This window comes from Aspergillus sclerotioniger, assembly GCF_003184525.1.
Source record: "Aspergillus sclerotioniger CBS 115572 chromosome Unknown BO94scaffold_2, whole genome shotgun sequence".
Taxonomy (NCBI): Eukaryota; Fungi; Ascomycota; class Eurotiomycetes; order Eurotiales; family Aspergillaceae; genus Aspergillus; species Aspergillus sclerotioniger.
The window spans coordinates 401,234-425,365 of NW_020290992.1; the positions used below are offsets into that span (position 1 = coordinate 401,234).

The 24,132-nt window shown below is 51.6% G+C and overlaps 10 protein-coding genes across 10 annotated transcripts; 4 read left to right on the forward strand and 6 right to left on the reverse strand.

Moving 5' to 3' along the window:
• Positions 1-258: 258 nt before the first annotated feature.
• Positions 259-1,255, reverse strand: BO94DRAFT_455177 (BTB/POZ domain-containing protein; the record flags this gene model as incomplete). The annotated part of the gene is made up of 3 exons (XM_025607640.1): positions 259-544; positions 646-1,029; positions 1,104-1,255. 3 exons carry the CDS (start codon positions 1,253-1,255, stop codon positions 259-261), a joined length of 822 nt encoding a protein of 273 aa, XP_025472354.1.
• Positions 1,256-2,200: 945 nt separating this feature from the next.
• BO94DRAFT_506688 (ubiquitin-protein ligase RMD5) lies at positions 2,201-3,999 on the reverse strand. The gene is made up of 4 exons (XM_025609582.1): positions 3,701-3,999; positions 3,500-3,627; positions 2,672-3,439; positions 2,201-2,612 (listed from the first exon to the last, which is right to left on the reverse strand). Exons 1-4 carry the CDS (start codon positions 3,819-3,821, stop codon positions 2,394-2,396), a joined length of 1,236 nt encoding a protein of 411 aa, XP_025472355.1. The 5' UTR covers positions 3,822-3,999; the 3' UTR covers positions 2,201-2,393.
• A 3,049-nt stretch (positions 4,000-7,048) lies between these two features.
• BO94DRAFT_571168 (uncharacterized protein) lies at positions 7,049-7,647 on the reverse strand (the record flags this gene model as incomplete). The annotated part of the gene is made up of 2 exons (XM_025614858.1): positions 7,049-7,570; positions 7,611-7,647. The coding sequence occupies 2 exons, from the start codon at positions 7,645-7,647 to the stop codon at positions 7,143-7,145; spliced, it is 465 nt and encodes a 154-aa protein (XP_025472356.1). The 3' UTR covers positions 7,049-7,142.
• Positions 7,648-7,859: 212 nt separating this feature from the next.
• BO94DRAFT_131191 (putative Sin3 complex subunit (Stb2)) lies at positions 7,860-11,025 on the forward strand. Its single transcript, XM_025605645.1, has one exon. It carries the CDS (start codon positions 8,170-8,172, stop codon positions 10,741-10,743), a length of 2,574 nt encoding a protein of 857 aa, XP_025472357.1. The 5' UTR covers positions 7,860-8,169; the 3' UTR covers positions 10,744-11,025.
• Positions 10,739-11,617, reverse strand: BO94DRAFT_530323 (Tim10/DDP family zinc finger protein). The gene is made up of 3 exons (XM_025610655.1): positions 11,563-11,617; positions 11,382-11,513; positions 10,739-11,271 (listed from the first exon to the last, which is right to left on the reverse strand). The coding sequence occupies exons 2-3, from the start codon at positions 11,477-11,479 to the stop codon at positions 11,088-11,090; spliced, it is 282 nt and encodes a 93-aa protein (XP_025472358.1). The 5' UTR covers positions 11,480-11,513; positions 11,563-11,617; the 3' UTR covers positions 10,739-11,087.
• Positions 11,618-11,749: 132 nt separating this feature from the next.
• Positions 11,750-14,034, forward strand: BO94DRAFT_482258 (putative lysyl-tRNA synthetase). Its single transcript, XM_025608882.1, has 4 exons — positions 11,750-12,334; positions 12,389-12,553; positions 12,607-13,032; positions 13,085-14,034. The coding sequence occupies exons 1-4, from the start codon at positions 12,037-12,039 to the stop codon at positions 13,894-13,896; spliced, it is 1,701 nt and encodes a 566-aa protein (XP_025472359.1). The 5' UTR covers positions 11,750-12,036; the 3' UTR covers positions 13,897-14,034.
• A 370-nt stretch (positions 14,035-14,404) lies between these two features.
• On the forward strand, positions 14,405-15,795 carry BO94DRAFT_482259 (uncharacterized protein; the record flags this gene model as incomplete). Its single annotated transcript, XM_025608883.1, has 3 exons — positions 14,405-14,468; positions 14,582-14,734; positions 14,799-15,795. 3 exons carry the CDS (start codon positions 14,405-14,407, stop codon positions 15,656-15,658), a joined length of 1,077 nt encoding a protein of 358 aa, XP_025472360.1. The 3' UTR covers positions 15,659-15,795.
• On the reverse strand, positions 15,642-18,855 carry BO94DRAFT_131244 (uncharacterized protein). Its single transcript, XM_025605646.1, has 4 exons — positions 18,406-18,855; positions 17,940-18,016; positions 17,744-17,888; positions 15,642-17,690 (listed from the first exon to the last, which is right to left on the reverse strand). Exons 1-4 carry the CDS (start codon positions 18,599-18,601, stop codon positions 15,766-15,768), a joined length of 2,343 nt encoding a protein of 780 aa, XP_025472361.1. The 5' UTR covers positions 18,602-18,855; the 3' UTR covers positions 15,642-15,765.
• A 121-nt stretch (positions 18,856-18,976) lies between these two features.
• On the reverse strand, positions 18,977-22,010 carry pxa1 (putative peroxisomal ABC transporter (PXA1)). The gene has a single exon (XM_025608884.1). The coding sequence runs from the start codon at positions 21,557-21,559 to the stop codon at positions 19,106-19,108; it is 2,454 nt and encodes an 817-aa protein (XP_025472362.1). The 5' UTR covers positions 21,560-22,010; the 3' UTR covers positions 18,977-19,105.
• Positions 22,011-23,478: 1,468 nt separating this feature from the next.
• BO94DRAFT_541727 (uncharacterized protein) lies at positions 23,479-23,937 on the forward strand (the record flags this gene model as incomplete). The annotated part of the gene is made up of 1 exon (XM_025613052.1): positions 23,479-23,937. The coding sequence occupies one exon, from the start codon at positions 23,479-23,481 to the stop codon at positions 23,935-23,937; it is 459 nt and encodes a 152-aa protein (XP_025472363.1).
• Between the last annotated feature and the right edge of the window lie 195 nt (positions 23,938-24,132).

A 24,132-nucleotide genomic window follows, 5' to 3' on the forward strand; every position in this document is an offset into this window, starting at 1 on the left:
GCAAACTTTGATAGTGATCCATCCAAAATTCCAAATTCCCAATCATGAACAAACATACAACATGGTACTAATAGATATACAGTAAAAGATCAACCCAAACCAGCAGGGTCCTAGCTCAAAACGAATCATCCGGTCTCGCAGCCTCCTCAAGATCATCCTGTCCAAGATTAAACAACACAATTAGCCATTCATCCTTGAATCACTCAACCACTGAGGACCAAAGCAATAGTAATAAAAAAGGCAAGGGAGGCATCATGTCTAAAGACTTACCATATGATTACACATCGCCACAAACAAATCGAAAAACAACTTCCCTCCCTGTTCCATCTCCATCTGCATTGTCCCACTCCGCTTAAACGTCCCCCGACTCCGAATAATGAGAGCTAGATAATGCGCCCGCAGTTTAGACTCGTTATCGGGAGTGTGTGCGTATGCGTACCGCGCACTGGTGAGGATCGTGTGACAGGGGATGTTTGAGTGGAGGCCTTGTTTTTTCAAGGCGAGACGTTTTAGAATCTCGAGGGAGTATTTTTGGGCGGCGCAGCTGTGTAAGGTGGGGGTTTTCTGTTAGGGGATTTGGGACTGGATTTGGTTTGGTGGGCTGTTGGGATGGGAAGGGGAAGGGAGGGGAGGGGAGAGACGTACTATACTGCCGTGTCTCGTAATATCTCTGCTCCGGCGGCGGGAACGAAGATAGTTGCACCGGGGTCTGTGTCCCTGTTGGTGGAGGTGGTGGTGTTGTTAGCTGCGGATGTTTCAAGATCCCATGTGTTGTTCGTTTTGTCGTGACGGAGGCGTGGGTAGTAGTCGCCTCGATAGAGGTATTCGAGGACGCAGGAAAAGATTTCGGGTTGTTCGTCGGGGAGATCGATGGGGTTGGGACTTGAGGATGAGGAGGCAGAGGAGGAGTCGCTGGGGCGATTGCAGAGGGCAGCGAAGTAGGGGGAAACGCAGAGGATGTCTTTGTGGGCGGCGAAGAGACGTTTCGTGGGTCCAATGGTGAGGGTTATGACACCTTGGTTTGAAGAGCTGCTACTTCTATATATCATGTAAGCTCTGGGTTAGTGAATTGATGCTGGGGGTTGACATTGCAGAAGACGGACCTTCCATCAGGGGGAGTATCGGGGGAGTGTCGGCGATGGAGACGTCGTGATGCGACGGATTGATCTCGGGACCGTGCTTTGGACTTTCCGGCTCTGTATCTGGAGGAGAAGCTGTCCGGGTGGTGGGACTGGGAGCGTCTTGTGGAGAGCATTTTGGGGCTGTTGGTGCGGCTACTGATGGAATAGGTTTCTGGGGGCTAATTGGGGGAGGCTGGAGAAGGTAGCCAGGAGGTAAAATTCGAGCCTGGAGATGAGATCAGGGGTCCTTTGCAATTATAAAACCGCAGTAGGAAGGAAGATGGTAACCCCGTCGATAGATACAGGTATGTTTGACCTCTCCTTTTCTTGTGCTGTCGGGAAAGGGGCTGTCTGAATCAGTCGGCCACGAGCACAGGCCATCCATCATCGTCGGACGAGGGACCGAAAGAAATTGCTCATCCTTTATCTTCAGACCCCGGTCGAGTGGGCGTGACATGTATCATTTCGACTGAGATGGTGGAATCTTCTTTGTGCTCGCCTGGCCAGGGGACGATGAGGGGAAAGGCCAGGAACGCGTAACGGCAGGTATCGGACGCGTAAAGTGGTTTTCTGCATCGCCAAATGATCGCGCTATCACGGGGGGAGCCATTGGCCAATGATGCCCCGGCGCTGGAAAAAGGGGGGTGGGGACGGAGCTGGTTGAGCGAATCAACAACGGAAACGGTGGTCCGGCGTCACCCGCGATCGGCAGAGCGCTCGATGCATCCAAGATCGGGCACAGGCTGAGCCGTGGGTGACAGGGAAGTTCCTGGTCTTCAAATGCATCGCCGGTTGACTGGTCGCACCGACATGGCTCATCGAGCCCCATTGGACCGGATGGGGGTCCCGGTCCCGCTACGAATCAGTCGTTGACTCATGATTTCGTCCGCATCGGGGATCATGGTCATACTCCAGCTGCATTCTGCAGTGTTACGCTGTCGTATTATCTACACTTGGGCTTGCATGCAGTGTATCGGTGGAACCATGGAGGGACTCACTCGGCCACTGGCAGGTTGCCAGTCATGTCCTCTGGCGGTATGATCCCTAGGGGCCGCGACTTGTACCGGCCGCGGGGTCGAGTGATAAGAAATTGTTGATATGATTATGTCGTTGGGGGAAATACAATAAAAGTTGCATGTATGTACAACCATGTGCAACCCAGAACCCGTGCCCGCCCAGCCCAGATGCGCCTGTACCATAACACCCGTTTGCAAATTGTGTATCCGATTCCCATTGTTGTGTGGAGATGTGCCTGCACCTGTGTCGGCCAAACTAAAGAAATACCTTTCGCGCCTCCCGGGGATGGCTCTCGCTGGGACAGTAAGGGCACTTGAACCTGCTACCCTTGCACAGCCGTTTGAGTGATTCCTCGGCGATAACATGCCCGCAGGGCATCATCATCGGAGGGTTCTCATCTGTAGTCTGCTCCTTTGATACGGGACAGACAAAGATAGAATGGAAGAGGTACGATGGTGGTAATGGGATTTCGACCTAGAGAGCGTACCAGTCAGTTTGAGGGATGCAAGATATCTACGGTTCAGGTGGCTTACTGGTAGCTCATTCTCCGTAGTCCACTCGGTCCGCTTGGCCTTCATGATAGTCTGCAGCTTGAGTAATGTCGGAAGCGCTATAGCGCCAGCGGTGGCAGCTACATACAAAGGCGAATCCGCAGACAGCCCAAGGAGCGAGCAGAACTCTCGTGTAAATGAGTGCGCTACATCGGACCACGCCGATGGGTTGTTGAAGATGTTCCTGTACGGAGAGTCTTGCAGATTGGGACAAAAAGCCATTGCACCCAAGAGCTGCTGGACCTCACGCAGGTATCTGGGCAAGAATGAATGGAACTCGCTCCTGGCGTACCCCAAAGCTGCCTGTCGCCCGCCAGGACTCGGTCCTTGCTGATGCTGCCCACCATGAAAAAGCCAGACGAATTGCAGTCTGCACAGTTCAAATTCAAGATTACTACCTCTTGCCTCCAAGGCTTCCTTGTTGTCTCTCGACCACTGTATCGCCGGCAGCAGGTTGTTGTTTTCTTTTAACTCGTGAAGGATATAGTACATGGTGGCGAACTGCTTCCGCACCTCGCCCGAAGGAACTTCATCGAGATCTAAGAGCGAAGCCGCACTATCCGTAGCGCTTAGACCTGCCTCCTGCTGCTTCTTCATCGCCTTCTTTTCTGCCATCTCGGACAAGAATGTCGCCGCAACGGAAAACTGTCCTTCCCGCAGGAGGTGCATGGCGATGGCTCTGTTGATAAGGTGTTCTTGGGATGAAAGGACGTCATGTTCAGTGCTCGGCAAAGGCCTGTCTTTGAAGAGCTGAAAGAACAAGGGTGGTTAGCGCGTGCCATTCATTAGAGGAAGCCCGGGCCATGCTACCTTATCTAAAGATTTTGAGTATTTGTTTAGACCGCTGTGCGTCTCTTTGAGACTATCGTTTATGGAATCGAATGAGGACTTGACGGGGTTCTGGAGTTTTGCTAGTGTGATGGCAGCTTGACTTGGATCTGGGGTAGTCCTCGTGATGATCAGTATAGTTCCGAACCGGGGCCACACAGTCATCCGATAAGGCGCACCCACCTGCAGCAATTGCATTTCGTGCTGACTGAAGTAAGTCTATAGTTGATTGCACCGACTTAAGACCTTGAGAGGCTGTGATTTTTCGTGTGAGCCGATCGTGCTCTTTCTGTACCAGCTCCATGATGGGGCAAATGGCGAAAGCGGTGTTCCGACAGTTACCGCACCTTCACAACGGTGCTCGCTGTAGCCATATGTGGGTGAGCGTGATAGATAAGTCGCTCACCAAATCTGGGGCTGGAATATAAAAATCGGCGAGAAAATATGTTGAGTGGGCTTCAACAACTCACAATCATCGGGGCAGGGGCAGATGAGGAGAAAGAGGAGGATGGGCCGGGGGACACCCAATGGCTATTACGACATGACCCATCACGTGCACCTACCCCCGCCTCGGCCCGCTTGCAGTCACATTGCTTCACGCTGTCCCCCATCCTTCGGAGTCCCATCTTCCTCATCACAATCCAAAGATAGCTAGCGATCACTATACTTACCTAGTACGGCGATTTCCTTATTTTATTCCTGGTTATTGCTCGGGAGGTTTCCCCCAAGAGAAGATCTTTCATCCCATTTCATTCTTTGAAGTTGGGACGGCCTCCGATCATCGGTTACACTCTTCCTGGAATTGCTTTTTCCCCCTCGCCAATGCAGCGAGTCGCCAACTCATGCCTGGCTAGCTAACAAACCAACCAACCAACAGGGAGCCGTGTCTCACCCGGCAACTTCCTATGCCTGGCTACTTTCCCCCTTTGCCCGACGCTGGGCTGGGATCATGCTTTTGATCTTCCGATTTCCTGCCATCTGCGCCCTCATTCGTCTTGCTGCATCGGGCATCTACAGCACAAACTAGCAGCTTGTGTCGGCCTGCGTTCAGCTTCTCACATCCAATGTTGAAGAAAAGAACCCCCTCTTCCTTTAGAACTACAGCATATTGCTGCCCAGTGTCGTACCACCATCTCCAATCGATCTGCAGGAGCCATGCCACACAAGGTCATTTTAAGGCGCCCCGTAGAAGTATCGGATATGTGTTTGAAAGCTTTCCAGTGGGGTCGATGCTGCATGACAGAAGAAGGAATACAAAAGACAAACAAATGGGATGTTTGGCTTCTGTCCATGTTGAGAAGATAGGGTGTCTTCAACAATATCTCCCCGTATGTGCACTACGATTCAAAACGGCATTTCAAAAGCCCTTCGTGGCACGACCTTTGCATCAATGCCGAAAAAATGTGTGCTACCAACGACTGGCCATTCTGTGGGGTTCTGTAGCGCGTTTGTGGCCACTATTATAAGGCCCCCTTGGAGTTGTGTTGTCCTAAACCTGGATGGCCCTAATACTTCGTCCGGGAGACACTGAGCCGATTTCCACCTATATTACCGAAGGTATTGGTCCGTTGGCAAGCAAGCTCCCGCAAGCTCTCGCATTGCTCGTAAATTGAGCAGATAATGAATGAGACTCTCGCCTAGCCCACGTGCCTAAGTATTGGTGAATGTTCGAATCTTCGGTTTCCAAAATTGCCAAGGAGCTAAGGATTTGTCTTATCCAAGATGAAGTGAAAGATTAGGAGGTCGAGTTCGAGGATGGCCTCCTATGGAGGTGGGTTCAGTCAGCCAGACTTGAAGAGGTGGAGGGAAAGGTTAGTTATAGCAAAGGCTAGCCAACACGATATCTTGGCAAAGCATGCTATTCATTATCGACCAACGCGGGTTGTATGGGAATACCAAATGTTATCTTTTTATGGGCGCCAAACCCTTGAAGGAGGCAGTAATCTCATAGAACCTCTTCGACAGTACCACTCTCCGTCGTCCTCTCAAGCAAACACACTGGTGGCAATATGTGAAACCTATTCGGAAGAGATATGACACAGATTGCTATTGCCCAATGAATATGTGGCCCCCTCCTGGTCTTGGGTCCCTCTTTGAATAATGTGAAGAGGGTTAATTACATGAGGACCAAGGACCGAGGACATTCTGAGTCTGCCAATTTAAAGGGTCGATGCTGGAACAGCACTCGAGAGTCAGGTTGCGCTCGAAAAGTCACTTTCTGAACCTTCATGTGACCAAGGTTAGTACGGCTGGCTCATTTCACATTGCATCAAGGCAGCTCTAGTTTATTCACCTAACTTTTTGTTCCGCATCATCATGAACAGAGTTACAGTGCTATGACTGTACACCTAACCATCGGAACCCTCATCTCCCTCCCCCACATCACATTTCGGATATCGCTCAACACAACATTTGGATGATAGATCTGCACATCTCTAGATGTAGTAGCTCAGCCAGGCACTCGGGTTGAACGGTCGCCAACACTGTGCAGCCAACCTGGCATTCTAATCCTCGGAAGGGATCTTTCCAAGATCAAAATCGCACGGTTTGGCTGGGCCCGTCAGTCGCCAGCGCGCAATATTAAATTAAGTTACACTACTAAGGCAGAAGTGTACCGAGGGACTGCCGGGTGTACCAATGAGCAACAAAATCGCTATCTTTATATTATCAAGGTTGATGCCGATGGAAAGTCTCGATAATGATAAGAAATCATCCACGCCAAGGGCAGGAACCATACTACATGGACCATGCCTTCCGGCAGGTAGAGACTTGGAGATTGACTGGAATCAGGCCAACATTGTGGGTTTCTTGACCAGAAACAATACGAGGTAGGTTCTTTACGATAGAAGCATTTTGGGTGTAGGTGAAAGCGCGCTCGCCCCAAAGGCAGTGTGGTCGTAGAGACTCATGAATATGATAATAGAGGCGGTTAAGTGGATATCAAGATTCATTGAGCGAACATCTATTGTATCAATGCTAATACAGCCAGGAAGATGCTCTTTCCTTTGACCCACTACATCCTAGTCCCAGGAGTCCGGATTATCAAGTTCTCCGAATCTACACGATTCAACCTCGCATTGACGGAAGGTTCTATCCACATACGATCCGATGGCGCCGGCAAACCAATATGTGTACAGCTTTGATAGCATATCAAGATGAGATGGAAGGAAGATACAGACTTAATCTTTAGCTTAACAAATGAAGTAAATAACTAGCAGACGCTAATGGCTGTTCTGTTTGAGTTGTAAACTACTACATCCTGAGCCGCGGAGCAATGCTTCCAGACGTACTCCAGACCCATCGTATATACCACTATGCACCATATGGGCATCCAAGGACTATTCCCTTAATATAGGATTAGTTCCCATGATAGTAGCGACTCTGACGAGCAGGTAATACCTCAGGCTCGGTCACTAGCGACATAGACAGATTCCGACCAATCACGAGTGGGTCTGCACCTCGCTTACGCTAGCTCCTCGGGTGGGTCCAGAGGGCAGCCGTATATAAGCTTGCCGCACCCGCCCAACTTTTAGAATCTTTTTTTCTTTCTTTCTTCATCCTGGTGCACGGGTTTTACACGTGTCAGTGAGGAGACATCCGAGACCGTGTTTTTGCTAGTTGAAAACTACCTAGTTTGACCGCTCTCCTTGGTCTTCGGATCGAGGAGGAATTTTTGAAAAACAAGATGCCATGTCTCCGACCTTGTTTGGTTTGGAGGCGGTTTAGAGTATGTAGACAGCACTGCTGTTGCCCATCTGGCCTCCAGATTGGTAGTACTCGACATCGGTCTTCTTTTCACTGCTGTTGTCTCCCATGTGGAGGCCTGGAGAGAAGAGAACCTGATTTCTCGTAATGGATGCATAGTAGACGTAGCTTCCTCCTGGTCTTCGATCGTGAGGTTGCATGCTTGCTGTAAATGATGGATTGTGGCTGTGTCGGATGCGACGGAGGTTGTCGCGTCCTTCGGTGGAGGGTCTTGTGGCAGTGCTGAGGAACGATTGAGTTGTGGCTGAATGCAACTAGGCAGCTGCATTTCCTGCAGAACCAATTGGTCTGTAGCGTTCTAGAATAGCAACAGGCATCAAATGCTTACCCTTCAAGGGATCGTATGTCCTACAGAGTGCCACCATTGTATCTAGTCCTACAATGAAACTAGAGTGCAAACGAGATTCGGAGACACGCGCAATAATCAATCCCGTGGGGTCTGTTGACGGCTTGGCCCCAAGACAAGACCATGATTTAGCCGCTCACCGCTCCAGGCGCGAATCCCTTGTGACGTCGCCGACGGAACTCGCTGCAAAGGCCGGGTAACCACCACCACCACCACCTGTCGGCCAGGCTTGTGCTTGTACTTTTTTTTTCTCAATTCCTGTGAGATGACATGGACAGCCCTTATCTTGGTCTGTTCCCTCCGCGTTTGATGTTTTAAAGCTCCCAGCTTCCGAAGCCTCGGATATGTTACGGTTCCTCCTTACCTCTGTACAATACGAAAGGACCCCCGGAGGGTCAACGCTTCGGTCTTTTCGCCATCCTTTGAGCACGGCCTCCTGTCACTGTATTCTTTACCTCTCCTGAACACTTGCGCATCTACAATCCAGGAATGACCCTTCATTCAGCCCTTATGCGGTAGGAAGGAACTGGTCGTCTTCATCATGCCACCTCCCGCAACGCAGACAGGTGGCCAGGCAGCGCCTCCCACCATACACCCCCGAGAACCGGCACGACCTTTCAACACCAAAAATCCCCCTTCTACCAATCCCAGTGGGTCTGAATGCCCGTCGCCTCATCACGGTCATCAGAAGCTCGTTTTCACCGATCCGGTCGCCCTTCGATACCTTGAAGAAGATTCGGAAGCAGTTGTGCTACATCGTCGTTTGTCTCTAGTAGGATACGAGGTATTCATTGTTGAGCAATGGGCCTGTACGCGCATTCATCCTACGTTTATCATCACCACCTATACCGGGGATCTATCGCACAAGGTCGTGGTGGGGGTGCTGAGCGTCCCTACGGATGAGTCTAAGTGGTCTCCCCGTATGAAGATGTACTTCAGCGCAGTCACGCAATGTCAAGCGCGAAAAATGGAGACGCCATTGGGGACACTCATGGTTACAGACTTGAATGTATTCCCATTGGCATTGACTCTTATCCCGGTACCCGACGGTGATGTCCTTAAACACAAGGAGGATTTCGTTGTCAACGAAAATCTGAAACGGTTGGGTTGCTCAGGTCGCTCCGGTTTAAAGCTACAACCACCATCTCCTGCTACCGAAGCAAAGTTTCACCACCTATACCGGACGAGTGAAAAGGTGCCCTTGTATTCTGCCGTCATGGAACTTGTGAAGCAGTGCCAAATTGCTTTGATGATGTTCGGCAAGCTTGCGCCAGAGTACGTGGACGGACTACTATGCGATGTCACAGAAGCAGCTATAAATGATTGGTGGACGGATACAGGAATGGACCTATTTAACATTGAACCGAGCGATAACATGATAGGCCCTATCTCTGTAGCCGGCTTGCTGGGTACTCTGATGGGGGCTCGAAACCGGCTTCATGCTTTCGGCGCCCCAGTTGGCAAGGATGCATTTGATTTCTCTAATCTTGAACGGGGAATTGGAAGCTTCCAAAAGTCGCAGAAGCTGAAACGTACCCGAAGGCTGGATCGCCAGACCTTGGATCGCTTGCACCGGGCGACAGCGAAAGCTGCGAATGCGGAAGGCTGGACTGAAGCCGTGAAATCTACCATGGCAGAATTGAGCGGGCACGGGGGAGAGATGGTTATGGGAATGGTCCGGGGCCGCGAAAAAGGTGGTATCGCTGATATCGAGACCCTTGATATAGACAATTTTGCACATCTGGTCACTGGTGAACGGGCAAAATGGCTGTGGAGGGGAAAGCCACGGAAGGGCGGCATTGGCGATAATTATGCTGGCGGCGCGCCAGCCGCAGATATGGTGTTCACTACCGACGACCAGGGTGGCTACTTTTGGACGAGTCGACGGCGACCCTCGCACGAAGACTTGGCAACGGATCGCATTCTGCAGAGCTCAGACCGCTCCTGGAGACCGGCGGAATCAGCAGCATCCTTGGATGATAAGGACCAGAATCTAGGCCGGTTAGTCCGGCAAGGCGTGAGTGGGAAGGTGTCCGATGCGCGGGCTGGCTTTGGCCGATTCAAGGATGCCGTAGGCCTCCGATCTCATCCCCACAAACAGTCTAGGGATGGCATAGACCTGGCCGGTGACTCGTCTCATCTGCCTCCTATAGATAGCGACACCGAGTTGTCTCAGTCGAAGAAGTCCGAGGGTGGCGCTCCAACCGAACCGGACAGCGTCCATGACAATGAAGCCCCGGCCCCGGCCGATGACGCGCAGGTTGAGCCGCCTCCAAGAACCATATTACCGCAATCTCCCAACTCAAGAGCCCCAGCAATAACCGTAGAAACGGTTCCGTCCACTGCCGATTCAGAGTCGTCGCGTAAGGTGTCTGTGGCTCGAGCGGAGGACGAGGGGCCAGACCTTGAGCGCTGGAGGACGCTTTCTACCGATGTATCCGCCGACCGGGAGCAAACGTCTGAAGTTGGGATTATGTTGCTGCGTCGGCCACAGAGTTGCGCTGAATTGAGCCCCGAGAGGGATTCTAGACGCTTAGACAACTATTGGCCTCGCCACTTGTCCTTCAGCACTGTTGAAGAGGTGGTGCTGGGGTGGGAGGGATTGGGGGGCGAAGCATTCAAAGAAACCCCCGATACTCTCTTGGAGGAGGCCATTATTCAAGAGGACATTTTGGCCTCCGACGCACGGATCTTCAGCTCACGCATCCAGGAGTTGAGTGAGTACACCGTCCCTTGGGTTGAGCAACAAGTAGCCTCGGTGGATGATCTCAGTCGGTGCTTGCACGAGAGCCACGAAAAGGTCAACGCGGCCTATCTGGAGCGGCTGGCAACCTTCCAGCAAGTGCGAGGCCGATCGAGTGACCTGTTGACCGAAGAGCACACCCAGCTCACTGATTACATGAGGCGGGTCGAGCTGATGGGCGCGAAGCTGGACTACGAGCTCCATGTCCTCGATTCCCGAGTCGAGGATGTCGAAACAAACCTCGATGAATTCGAACGGCATGTTAACGCCATCGAAACCAGAGTGAAGCTGCTGATCCGAGGCGAGCAAGAAAAGCAGAGCAACTCCTGGTTCTCCTGGTTTGGACGGATTACAGGACTCTCGACTGCATGATGGAGATTCTTGATTTCCCAGAACAAACCTTTGTAAATGCCCACATATCATTTCTAATGTACATAATCCCCGAAATAGACTTGCGCAGTTCGCGTTGACCGCGCATTGCAAAAGACCGAGGAACCCAGCCCAAGACCAAACAAACATGTATATCCAAACCCAAGTGATGCTCGTCCGTCCCATCTATCAAGCCCGATCACTAGGCCAGGCCTTCCGCTCCAGTCATTACATAAGAACCCAAAGAAACCATTAGGAGGGATAGCTGTGGCAGATCTGAAACCCAAATAGATTATACACGTTGATAAGAAAACCGGTTAAATAAACAGCTCTTTCGTTTTTCGCCTTTACATGCCGCCCATGCCCATGCCGCCCTGTCTGGCCGCATCACCCTGCATCTTCTCGCTGACCTTCATGTTGACATCGAAGAACTTTGAAACGCAGCGATCGAGGCAGACGGACTCGCCCTTGTTCAGGTCGCCTTCGCGGTAGTCGTTGGGGATGCACTTCTGGACGCAGGACTGGGTAAGGCTAGTGTCCATGGTTAGTTACGGAGAGGTACGCTCAGGACAGTCCGCATGGTTGGCAGCAGGGGACTGGAAACGGTATGAATCGTAGCAAAGAGGGACGAGAAAGCTTACCGGTTGAACATGTCGGAAACCATCTCGACCTCGATCTCAGCGGCAGCAATCTTCTCTGCCGAGGACATCTTGGGGGGACCGCCGAAGAGGAAAGACATGATGACGATGGGTGGGAGTGTGAATGTGGTTGAGCTGGGGTTTTGTTAGTCGCCAATTTCCAACAGATACTGGGCATACGCACGATAGAGAATCGAGAAGCTAGATAATGACCGGAGAAGGGTGTTGTTGTATGCGGACCTGAGGTCGGAATTGAAGCTGGCCGGCAGCTGCCGCTCCTCACCGCCTTATTGATTTTTCGTTCTGCAGACGTCTTCCGCACAACTCGACCCTTTTCTTCTTTCTTTTCTCTTTCCTCCTCCCAGTATGTGAGTACGTAGTCTCTTCTTCTCTCCATGCAACCCATTCGCCCACTGCGGGCGTCAACGTTGAGGGTCGGAAGTCTTCTGTCTAGGTAAGCCGTCCATTTTGATATTAATCTATGGCTTTTCCCTGCACTTGCATGATGAGACATACCCTTCCAAATTACAGAACCGCTGCATTGAAGCTTGGTTTTCCAAGTTATGAGTAACAAGGAAGCTTTATGTCTTCTGATTTATACTTGTCTTTGACTTACTCACATTCTTGACTCGTGTTGGTTTGACAGCTTGCTAATAGCATGTTCAGTGCAGGACTTCCGATCCCCCGTACTAATCATGCACATGGCCAATTTGCTCAAGTAATCCAACACTCACACGCACTTTTAGTGCAAACAAGGCACAGCAGCAACACCAGCGTCAATGGGTATCCTCGCAGAGTCTTTAAGAGGCGAGTGCAGCGGATTGAAAAAGCCGTTACCGAGCCATACCCCCGGCTTGCGTCCAACGAGAAAACATTGACCACTGGGGAATTTCGTTCTCGCTACCACCGCCTAGCAAATAATGAAACCTTAGAGAAAGAGAAAGTCATCCTCAATGGTAGGTCCTAGCCTAAGCTGGCTCTACCATGTTGCCTCGTACTTAGATCAGTAGGTAGGGTGCGTACCTTAAGACTTATTGGAAGCAATTTGATATTCTTCGATCTCATCCAAAATGGCGATAAAGTCCAAGTCATGTGCAATCGCCGTCTATTTGAGGATGTCCCTCCGGCGACCTTCAAGCAGTTCTACCGTCTGCTCCGCCGTGGCGATGCCTTCTGTATGTTCACCGGCCGTTCTCGGCATCACACTAGACTGAACGATCTTCTATAGCCGTAACAGGTTTTCCTACGAAAACGGATAAAGGAGAACTCACCCTTCTGGCGAGTGAACTGCCTCAGCTTCTGTCGGCTTGTCTGCACGACATTCCGCTGGATGCCAAAGGACAGGAGAATTCGCCCTACCCCCGGCATGTCCAGTTTCTCGCGGACCAGGAGACGAAATACGTCCTCCAAGCCCGGTCGGCAATCATTCAATACATTCGCCAGTTCTTCCTTGACCGGGAGTTCATGGAAGTCAACACTCCTATCATCGAAGCGGTTGCCGGAGGCGCAATCGCGCGTCCATTCCATACCATAGCCACCGAGTTCCCTGATCGCCAATTGTCGTTACGAATTGCGCCGGAACTCTGGTTGAAGCGCCTTGTGATAGGAGGCTTTGACCGGATATTCGAGATCGGGCCCTCGTTCCGCAATGAAGGTAAAATCTTTTGAATGAAGTGCCTGTAGCTAGCGTACTGACCTCTCGACAGGCCTTGACAAGACTCACAACCCCGAGTTCACCACATGCGAATTCTACCAGGCCTATGCTAATTTGGAAGATCTCATGTCCACAACCGAACAGTTGCTGGGGGGGATGGCTGATCGTATTCGTGAACTTCACGAAAATTCCCCCTTCACCGAGAAAGGCACCTTGGCACCGTTCTATCAGTTCAACTTCCATGGGCCATTCCGCCGACTCGACTTCATACCCGCTATTGAGAAGGAAATCCAGGGCAAGCTCCCTGACCTCTCGTCCCCTGATGCTCTGGAGCAGGTGAAGGACATATTCCGTGACATTGAACACCCACTCCCCGACAAAGTCACCCTCCCCCGACTGCTGGACGAACTGTGCAGCATCTACGTTGAGCCCCAGTGCATCAACCCGACCTTCATCGTCAACCCGCCCGAGTGCTTGTCACCGCTGTCCAAGACCTTCGTCCATCCCACCACCGGCCAGCGTGTCGCCGCACGCGGAGAGCTCTTCATCGACGGACGCGAGATGGTGAACACTTATGAAGAGGAGAACTCGCCGTTCGAGCAGCGTCGCAAGTTCGAAGATCAGGTTCGATACAGCAAGGAGGCCAAGGAGTCGGAGAAAATCGACGAAAGCTATCTGGAGGCGCTGGAGTGGGGCCTTCCTCCTACTGGCGGCTGGGGATGCGGAATCGACCGTCTTTGCATGCTGTTCACGGGCAAGACAAGAATTGGAGACATTCTGCCATTTGGCAATTTGCGGAGGGTGAGCTCTCCCCACATTGCGCAGCCTATGAACCAGGCTGGTGAAGACGAGGAAGAGATCTAGACCTTAAGATGAGCCCCAGTGACTGGGGATCCTGGCTAGACACGTCGACGCGTCTTGCGGCGGCTCTCCCATTGGTCCGTGACGGAAAGTGGATTTTCGCGATTGCTTGCAGTTCAGGGGTTTTATATAAGTGTTGCTGTTGTACATTCCCAGCCGCAAGCGCTGGGCGACTGGCTGGACCTAGACATAAGTGAAGTGGACGATTGAATCGCAGCTCGGCTGCCTGTACATTATCATGACCATTTGTTAGTTACCACAATACACACCTCTTCACTGTATATACCAACTGCAATTCACTACAACAACCACGCAGTCCAGCATTTCTACATAAACCAACCCTCCATTCGGCCGATGCTCATACGATGCTCTTCTCCGATAAGAAGCCGCGCGATAAGCAGACTTGATCGGAGCGGGCCGAGGCCATCTCATCCCACCTTCAGTTATATAAAGTCTCTTCCCCTCATATCCCCTCTCGACCAAACCACATCAACCATATCCCCAAACAACAATGGGCCTCGACGATATTCCCGTGGCGCAAGCCGTAACCGTCAGCTTGCAGGAGCTGATTGACGGTGAGTATACCATCTCTATATATCTCCTCCCCCTACCCACCCCCATCAAACCCAAAGAAAAAAAAAACCCCCCCTCCATTATCACATCACTGACCAAAAAACCAAAAATCCAGGAACCGTACCCCCCTCAACCCTAACCGAAGCCTTCGGCCCCTCCTCCCTAGGCATAATCCTCGTCAAAGACCTCCCTTCAACATTCACTTCTCTCCGCGCCCAAGTCCTCTCCAACACATCCTATCTCGCCTCCCTTCCCGAACCAGAACTCGGTACCCCCTCATCCCCTCTCTCCCCCATACCCCCCAACTAACCATCCAACCCCCAAACCACCAGAATCCCTAAGCTCCCCCACATCCAAATACCTAATCGGCTGGTCCCTGGGCAAAGAAACCCTCCGTGACGGCCACTTCGACACCCACAAGGGATCCTACTACCTCAACTGCGCATTCTACAACGACCCGACACTCCAAGGCGCGCCCGAATCGACCCTCAACGCGTCCTTCCCCGAATACACGTCCCCGAATATCTGGCCTAGTGAGACGGCCCTCCCCACTTTCAAGCGGAGTTTCGAGGACCTCTGTACCGTGATTATTGATACGGCGGCGTTGGTGGCGCGGGCTTGTGATCGGTTTGCGGTGGGGAGTGTGGAGGGGTATAGGGAGGGGTATTTGGAACGGGTGGTTAGGGGCAGTGTGACTACTAAGGCGAGGTTGTTGCATTATTTTCCTACGGGGGAGAAGAAGGAGGAGGAGGAGGGAAAGGAGGATGACGGGGAGGATGATGATTGGTGCGCAACGCATCTCGATCATGGGTGTTTGACTGGTCTTACTTCGGCCATGTTTGTCGATGAGGATGAACATAATCCCCAGCGAGCGGATAAGATGTCCCCGCTTCCGGAGCTGGAGGTTAGTCCGGACCCCAAGGCCGGTTTGTATATTCGGTCTCGGACGGGACAGATTGTCAAGGTCAATATCCCGAAGGATTGTTTGGCGTTTCAGACCGGGGAGGCGTTGCAGCTGATTACGCAGGGCCAGTTTCGGGCGGTGCCGCATTTTGTGAAGGGGGCCAAGGGCGTGGGCAAAATTGCGAGGAATACCTTGGCTGTATTTACCCAGCCAAATTTGGATGAGGAGGTGCAACCGGGTGTTACCTTTGGAGATTTTGCTAGAGGGGTTGTGGCCAAGACGTATTGATTGAATCTAGTCGATTGAGTTATATCATCCTTTATGCATTTAGGAAAGGAGACATGCAACGCTTGGTATCTTATTGATTACCGGCAGAACATAATACTACATAGCAGTCAACTATCGTGTCGGGCCCGTTTGCTCTGCGGCTCCTGGTCCGGCATGTAGTCGCCCTCCTCCGTCTCCTCGGTCCCGCCTCGCAGTTGGTCAATATGCAGCGTGAAATCCTCCTCCTCGGTTTCCTCGTCGTAATTGTCAATGGACAGTCGACTAGTCCCCTCCTCGGCCGAGCTCACCGGGTTGCTCATATCCGTGGCCCCGAGCCCCGTGCTGACGAGCTTGCTGAGTTTTCCTATCACGGCAAAGTTGGAGCGTGACTGGGCCGACGGCTGTCCGATATCTCCAGGGATCTTGGCCTCCCGGATATCCGCCGGTCTGGCTATGCCGTCGAGCAGTCGGAGGTTCGCCTGCCACATCTTGACGTTCCGCGCGTCACTGTAGTGACCAACGTCCTCGCCATTCAGCGAGTCGATTGCCAGCGTTTGGGTTCGAAAGTCCCCCCAAAACCAAGTCCGGCCTTCTGAGATCCGTTCGTCAGCCTGGCGCGAGTATTCCCGTCCGCTCACCACTCCGTGTAGGTCGTATCCGAATGAAAGGGATCCAAACATGAGCTGCAGCGCATCTGGCTCATAAAGCCGGCCTAAGATCATATCCTGAGATACATCCACCCTGGCCCCGGAGTGAACGTGGTACCAATTACCGTAACCGTTCATGCCCACTATATGGAAAGCGTCGACGACCTCGTCAGGGGTTAACGGTTTGGTGGGCTGGAGGTTACTGTTGGCTAGATAGACACGCCGGTGACTAGCTGTGTACACCTTTCCTCGAACTCGCACCTGGTATTTCTCGGCTAAATGTTTGGACTTGAGTTCATCGTTACATTGTTTCAGTTCAAGTCGAATCTCTTCAATGACCATAATGTCGGTGACGTCTCTGGTCTCATTGGTTTGTGCATTATAGCAAGTTGGTTTCAAGCGGACAGCATCCCCAACGACCAATAGCTCCGCGCCTATAAAAATCCCCCGGCAATAAATCGACGCATCAGGCCAGGCGCCTCTAAAGTAAAACTTATCGAGCAGACTGAATGACGACATGATAGTCATAGCGTATTCGATAGACGGGTGCAGACCCTCTCGGGGAGTGTTTTGCAGGAAGTGCTCGAAGGCACCGAACGGTTTGATAGACTTCAAGTATACGTACTTGTAGTGCAGAGAGTAGCTCTTGTCGGGGCTGTGGGGGTCAGGAAAAGTCTCAACACGGAACCCCGAATAGTTTATACTCATTTCTTTCGGGGAAGTCGCGACAATGTCCTGAAATATGGTTTCTTCCTCTGGGACCTGGCTGATGATACCAGCTCGCCATTCGGGCGTGCCTAGCCATCGCTTTTCGCCCGGGGAATATATTTGGACACAACTTTGCTCGGGGTTCCAAGTTAGCTCTCCATCAAAATCAGAAGTCCAGAGAACGACTTCCCCAGCACGGGGCAGGAAAGACGGTTGTATATCTAACTTCTGAATGTGTTCATCAAGGGCAGATCGTTCTGCTCGCCAGTCCATACTTGAAGGTTCGGTGATGTCCAGCTCCAGTAGACCATGTTGCTTGAGCTGCAGGACTGCGTTCTTGAACACGTCTGGCGTCCCTTCGTTATCTGTTGTAGGACATGTGGTTGAACCAATGGGCCTTCCCGGAGGTCTACCTGGCCTACCCGGCGGCCTGCCTGGGGGTCTACCAGGCGATCTTCCTGGCGGCCTTCCTGGTGGTCTTCCTGGTGGTCTTCCCGGTGGTCTTCCCGGTGGTCTTCCCGGTGGCCTCCCCGACGGTCTTCCTGGCGGTCTTCCCGGTGGTCTGCCAGGTGGCCTACTTGAGCTTGACCCAGGCGGTCTGCCAGGTGGTCGACCGGGTCTTCCTGGGGTCCGTGTAGGCGTTCCAACAGGTCTCCCTGGGAGCCTTCCACGCCCTCGCCGTACTGAGCCATCCTCCACTGATGAGATCTTAGCATTGTATGCAATTTTTTTGGGGTTCGTTATGACAAACCTCCTTGACGCTTGGCCAGCTTCAAACATAACTCACAGGTGCAGGGCTCCTCACCCCCTGTCATCAGATAGTAGAAATGTGGAAAGAACTGTTTCGTGGAGTTGAATACCAGGTTCACGGGATGGCCAAAGATTAAACGATCACGCTGGTAGAGTCAGAAATATGCTTATACCCAAGTGTAGGCTCGCAAACCTACGATTTCGGGGTTCGCCTGGCGCGGCCTGTCAAACAAAGCATAACCATCGGGCAGACGGTCGAGAATATAATTCACGCCTTAACCGAAGTCAGTGGTGGAGTCCAAACAAACCGTGATATCAAAATGGAGGAGAGACAGCGGCCTGGGACAAAGACCATGTGTAGAGAGCAATGAAGTAAGGACAATAGGAGGTAGAAAGCATGATACCAGACATAGCTGAGGCAGGCAGACTTCTTCCAGTTTTCTGCCTGTCTCCTAATCCCCTGATTTCCTGATTTTCAAAAGAAAAGGGGTGTGTTATTGATCTCCAAGTGGTGATGGCGGAGTAGGTATCCAATCCAGCGCATCATCCACCCCAATAGTTGCAAGGAGCCACTGACAGGTAGATGGCACCAAGGACTCAACGGAATTTTTGCGAACAGCAATTCTATAACACCACCAAGAGAAGAAAATGGATCGAACATACCTCGCTGGTATTCCCCTCTTTTCTGCATCCACAACCTGGCCAGCTTCACCCTCGCCCGTTTACTTCCCGCCGGCTTGTTGCACGCCTCTTCGGTGGGCCAGCTGGACTCAGTGCCATCGCTGAAGGACGGATTAATTGCGACGACGAAATTGTTGCCTTCATCTGAAGAAGACGAGTCTTCTATCATCTGAGACATTATGAAGGAGAATTTTCTTTTCCTCGCTTTTTCACTTTCTTTTTCCTGTCCTTCTTTCCTTCTGACAAGGGAGAAGTAAGATAGGGCGTGAATTTTGAATGAAAATGAGATGATTATCCTGCAAGGAGAATCCACATTATTGAGGTTGGAATTAACAGGTAGGAAAAAAAACAAAAAAACGCTGAAGTGCGAACGAGATAAACATAAACAGGTAAGTTCAAGGGAGAAAGTGGACAGAAGAAAGGAGGGTGAAGCTGACAAGGACTAGATCATTCATTGCATGGGGAAAGTGCAGGTTCCGCGCTGTTGCCGTGGGTGGCGGTCATGTGACCCTACGTGGTTGTGAGGAAGGCACCTTGCGATGCACCAATGTGTGACAATGGCAAAGAATGTATTGCTATCCTTAAAGAAGCACAGGTAAAGTTTATCTCCAGAAAGACGTTGTTGGGAATTGAAACCCGTCAACAGATGGCCACGAACATCAGCCACTGCCGCTGACCATCATCACTCAACTGCCTGTACCCCAGCTGCTTCAGATTTGGCCTCATATGGCGGTGGAGCAAGCTCCCCCTCTTCAATCCAGACCTTGCGCAGCTCGTCCTCAATCTCTTCCCGGCGTCGCTTCCACTCTTCGACCTTGTCAAGCCGCTTGCGAATCTCCTGCAGCTCCTTCTCTACCCCCAGCTTCTCCTTCGCGGTGCCAATCCTCTCAAACTCCCATTGCTCACCTTCATCTCCAATGCTAATGCTAAGGTTGTAAGTGTGGTACTTCTTCAGGGATGCGCGCGTGGAAATCGTGATCAAGGTTATTCCCCGCTCTTTTGCCCGCTGGTACAGCAAGCCCTCGACGTCGGAAGAGACCGCAGAGGTTCCCTCATCGAGAAAGGCATAGCGAGGCTCGTGGTAATAAATGCGTGCCAGTGCCATGCGCTGTTTCTCTCCTCCACTCAGTACATCTTTCCACTCCTTGCGAGAGTCCCATCCGCCCTCGCGCCCGGGCAGGTAGCCCAAATGAGCGTCATCCAAAACCTCCTGCAGAGCAGCGTCGGTTATACCGGCCTCGTGCATGTCGATTGCTGTGTGAGGGTAAATGACTTGATCACGCAGAGTACCCACGCTAAGATAGGGCCGTTGGGGGAGGAACATGATGCCGTCGAGCCCAAACCCTCTTGGTCGACTGACCAAGCCGCGGTACACTGGCCACAACCCGGAAACAACCCGAGCAATAGCAGACTTGCCCACCCCATTCGGTCCGGATATCAGAAGGTGGTCACCGGAGTGCACGACAAATGACAGCGATTCGAGAAGCTCATCGCCACCACGAGGGTAGAGTGAAGGCGCGACAATGGGGACTTGTTCCAGACGCACGCCGTCAAAACCGTTGTGGATCGTTCCTTGTACATCTGCAAGAGAATGCACTTCGGCATGGGAGTTGCGTGGGGGGTAGTATGCATTCGCATGGACTCTGTGGAGCGTGGATATCAGGCTGTAGACTCGAGACGTATAACCAGCCAGCTCCGAGATGTCCTTGATGCTATACATCATCCGGCCACCGGCATCGGCCAAGGACAGCATCAGGCGCTTGTTCGTGATGAACTCCTTCATGCGGTCTCGTTCCCGACCAGTTCCCTCGGGCACATCTACCAGCTCCATACCACCACCCAAGCCACCCCAGGCAGGAAGAAATATTGGCAGAGATGTGATGAGGTAGCCAAACGCAGACCAAGCATACTTCAGAATAACATCTTCGAGCATGTTATAGCGGATCTTGAGACTGTAAATACCCTCCATCCAGCGTTGAAGGTCCTTGAAGCTTCTCGTTAGGAAAACCCGTTCGATGTCTGCACCGCCATAGAAGGATATTTCTTCAGCATTGGCAAGTAATCGGGAATGTAGGCTTCGAAAGTCGCCCTCCTTCTTGCCCTCAACGGCCTTTAGCTTCCCGAAGGGTGGTGAGAGCTTTCTCAGGACTGCTGCTGTACTGAAGTAGCCCGTGAGGATACCTGTAAGCGCCAAAGGTCCAAGCGAACGGTACAGTTGAAAATTGAAAACGAACAAGTCCACCAAAGGTTTCCCCATGGACGAATAGAGGGCGGCAGCCGCAGAACAGAAGAGAGTAAGGTCCTGGGTGATGAACTGGTCCGGTCCTTGGCCGACACTGCCATCCAGATTCATCAACTTGTAGTAGTTGTTATCGCCTGTGAGGTAGAGATCATGGATATACCTCGTGAGACGGGTCCGAAAAGCAATAGACACCTTCGATTGGAGAAATTTGATCATGGCGTTGGTGTAGGAAGCAAGTGTACCGATACCACACCACTTGATAATGCCCCAAGTGAAAGCGCGCCCTTTACCAGTGACGAGATCCCTCACAATCTCGCCATCGAGGCGTGCGATCAATAGAGATAGATATGTCCGCAATAGCAAGAAAACACCATGACCCATCAGTAACCCAGTCTCTTTACTGCCCCATCTCGGAACCATGATACTTCCGAGGCTGAGGAACTGGTGAAGGAATGCCAGGTTCAAGCCTGGCTTTGTGGTTGGCGGCGGGATCTGATTGACCGACTCTCCATCACCTACACGGGCGGCGGCAGGCGGGTTCAAGAATAAACGTCGGTGCGCATCAAAAGTTGTTTGTTTGGTGGGATAGATTTTAACCTTGGAGGTCATAGAATCCTTATAAGGCACGTATATGGTGCGAGTTCCATCTTTTCCTCGAATCCCGGAATTCCGACGCAACAATCGGCTTCCTCGCGCACGTTCTTTGGCCCTCTCCCTAAACCATTTATAGCCTCCATATCCGGAGCCCAAGATCGATAGGATAAGTGCAAGGGTGGCGATGATTTGGGTTGTTTTGGATGAACGCTTTATCCGGGAACGAAGGAGGCCGGCATAGTAGTTGAAAAGCGTAACGAGAGGATCCTCTCGGTGTCGAAGCGTTGATTGCACAGCCATCGTGCCTCATCTATACCACTCTACCGCTCTCAGTGAGATTCGTATTCTCCGTATTGCACAGTACCCTCACGGTAGCTTACATCCTCAAGCCAGGTTGTCGAAGGCCATGAGGAGAAGCGTCCGCAGGGATGACGCGATCTGTATCCTTTTTGGGCTGTGATTTGAAGTCGGGGAGAACGTGAGGAGGGAGACGTAAAAGCAATAGAGAGAGTTGTTTATTGATTGTTAGCAGACAGCTCAGTCGGTAGGTCACATTATGGGTGAAGCTGGCAACGTTGATACTGGAGCGATTGTGAGTTGACGCATGTGAAGACCTCGGGCCAACATTGCGGAGGGGGCGGAGGCGCATCTCACGTGCGGAGTCCCCAGACGGTCATTACGTCGAGATCTGAGATCCGCTCCAAGGATGGAGCAATCGAAAATATGCCATCGGCTACTTTTTCAAACTGAGAATCAAGCTAGCTGGGGGAAAGACTAGCGTCCATGTAAAGCGATGTTTGATAGCTACTCAGTAGTCATCTTACGACGTCCAGATGACCAGGGAGCCCGTGGAGTGTTGACATCATCCAGTTGAGGTCGGGGTGTAGATAGGCAACTGTAATAAAAATACGCGATGTCAATAATACCGTAAGCATGCTGCCATCCGATTTAATTCAACTATCTACTAGTAGTAGTATGGATGCCTGGAAGCGCCCAACTTCCTAAACCGACCAAGGCCCCTGCAACTAGACAGGACGCTGGCTTGAGCTCCAGGGTACGATTCGCGCGGTTGGCTATCGAGTAACAATGGTGGCATCCAATAAGTGGGGGGGAAAGGGCCCTTGTCGTTGACACAGAAAAAACAAATGCGTACTTTCTGGCTGGCTAAATCTACGACGATACCAGACGTTTGACCGCCCGTGGCACTGGCATCATCTGATAGCAAAGTGCAGCCAAGACACGGTGGATCGATCTGGTGTATGCCTCTTAAGCTTCAATAGCGGGTAGGTTCCGGTAAGACACAGGAGTTCTTGAACATCGCACGAGGCCTTGCTCTCCTGAACTTAAGGTCAGTGCACATGCTGTAAGACATTAATTAAAAGCACCGCATACCAGGCACTTTAGGAGCGAAGCAAGCCCTGTGGTGGAGTATCTTCAATATAATGAGACCGTGCTTAGAGGTGACCTTTTTAGTTCAGACCGTTCATTGTACTTCGTAGATGTCGGCATAGTCAAGACAAGAATAGCAGCATCCCAAGACTGCAGGCCGAAGCGTTCAATTAATGCGGGGTCTCAGTATAGGACGATACCAACAGCGGAGAGAGCTTGGAGATCTAGCAATAACCAGTAATTACCAGCGCCATCCTAACTTGTGAATCTGTCTACGATAAACCAGTATCAACATACCTCTTTGAAACAAGAGCTTGACAATCGCTTTAAGTTCAAGGCAAGCTAAGGTACTTTGTAGAATGCGCCATTCCCTCTGTGTCACAATTTAACCCCACACATAGTTTGAAGGACATTGGAATGTTTCACGCAGGCGGAAATGCTGCGTCCCTGTGATTGTTGCTTAACTTTTCCTGCAAATGATGGATGGCTGCAGATGCACTTTCTCTGGCGGGTATAGGGTCTTCTTTGATGCAGACCGTTATTGCTGAAAAGCAGGGTAATACCTCCGGAAATAACGGGGCCTTTAATACCTACAGCATCTAGGTATGTGTGCACGTATGCAAGTGTGAGTAGGCAGATAGGACATCGGTCTCTGCCGCGCAGGAAGATCGACTCTCCCTAGACGACTGCACGGACCTATTCTTGTTAGACAGCATCCGATTTGCAGGTGACTCCAAGTAGATGCATGGAACCGCCCCGGGCGCATCATCCGCCAGCCATGGTGATGGGCTATTACAAGCAGGACATACTAGTTGTCCAAATTCTTGGATATGAGGGAATTCCCCACTGAAGCAGGAGAGGATAGCAGCAGGTGGTACGGAGTATCTAGTAGTAGGGATGCCTACTCCAAACCGATAGTGGAGGGTGATAGATGGCCAATGATAAGACTGATTACTAGAGAACGATTGACCCAATCAAAGACCGGCTGGAGAGGCACTGAAGATGATGATAGGTATGTGCGGAGCCGTAAGGCACACGGTGTTCAGGCCGAAGCCTGGCAGGATAAGAAGCGAATAAGACCGAGTGCTTCTCGGAGTGGAGGTGCCGGCCAGGATCTCAATTCTCAAGACGAAGACATGGCATTAAATTTCAGATCCTGTATCACCGAGTCAGTAATGATCACCCACAATAGCTGTAAGTTATTCCTGGGTCTTGCCTACTTTCGTACTGGTGCTGCCCACATGGCTGAGCAGAAAGCCGTCACCTGGAACTGTTTTTCAGGGTCTTGAGGATGGAGAGAGGGCTGGGAGGGTACATTTCCTATGATTGCTTTGATCATGAGGAATGGACGCTGCAGGTTCAGTGAAGGTGGTGCAACCTGCGTTGATCCGACTCGTGCCGACAAACATGGATAGCCACTGAGGCGAGATGCTACAGAGTCAGAAATTCGAGGGAGGGGGGAATAATAAAACACAAAAAAGAAG

What these genes read in the sequence shown, in the direction of transcription:
- BO94DRAFT_506688 (XM_025609582.1), bottom strand. Translation starts at nt 3,821, where the DNA reads ATGGAGCTGGTACAGAAAGAGCACGATCGGCTCACACGAAAAATCACA. An exon ending in ACTCAAAATCTTTAGATAAG is followed by an intron (nt 3,440 to 3,499) that starts GTAGCATGGCCC and finishes TTGTTCTTTCAG; the next exon opens with CTCTTCAAAGACAGGCCTTT. An exon ending in CTACGGAGAATGAGCTACCA is followed by an intron (nt 2,613 to 2,671) that starts GTAAGCCACCTG and finishes TACGCTCTCTAG; the next exon opens with GTCGAAATCCCATTACCACC.
- BO94DRAFT_131191 (XM_025605645.1), top strand. Translation starts at nt 8,170, where the DNA reads ATGCCACCTCCCGCAACGCAGACAGGTGGCCAGGCAGCGCCTCCCACC.
- BO94DRAFT_530323 (XM_025610655.1), bottom strand. Translation starts at nt 11,479, where the DNA reads ATGTCTTTCCTCTTCGGCGGTCCCCCCAAGATGTCCTCGGCAGAGAAG. An exon ending in GTTTCCGACATGTTCAACCG is followed by an intron (nt 11,272 to 11,381) that starts GTAAGCTTTCTC and finishes CATGGACACTAG; the next exon opens with CCTTACCCAGTCCTGCGTCC.
- BO94DRAFT_482258 (XM_025608882.1), top strand. Translation starts at nt 12,037, where the DNA reads ATGTTCAGTGCAGGACTTCCGATCCCCCGTACTAATCATGCACATGGC. An exon ending in CCGCCGTGGCGATGCCTTCT is followed by an intron (nt 12,554 to 12,606) that starts GTATGTTCACCG and finishes GATCTTCTATAG; the next exon opens with CCGTAACAGGTTTTCCTACG. An exon ending in GCCCTCGTTCCGCAATGAAG is followed by an intron (nt 13,033 to 13,084) that starts GTAAAATCTTTT and finishes ACCTCTCGACAG; the next exon opens with GCCTTGACAAGACTCACAAC.
- BO94DRAFT_131244 (XM_025605646.1), bottom strand. Translation starts at nt 18,601, where the DNA reads ATGTCTCAGATGATAGAAGACTCGTCTTCTTCAGATGAAGGCAACAAT. An exon ending in AAGAGGGGAATACCAGCGAG is followed by an intron (nt 18,017 to 18,405) that starts GTATGTTCGATC and finishes ACTTCGGTTAAG; the next exon opens with GCGTGAATTATATTCTCGAC. An exon ending in GCCAGGCGAACCCCGAAATC is followed by an intron (nt 17,889 to 17,939) that starts GTAGGTTTGCGA and finishes TGACTCTACCAG; the next exon opens with CGTGATCGTTTAATCTTTGG.
- pxa1 (XM_025608884.1), bottom strand. Translation starts at nt 21,559, where the DNA reads ATGGCTGTGCAATCAACGCTTCGACACCGAGAGGATCCTCTCGTTACG.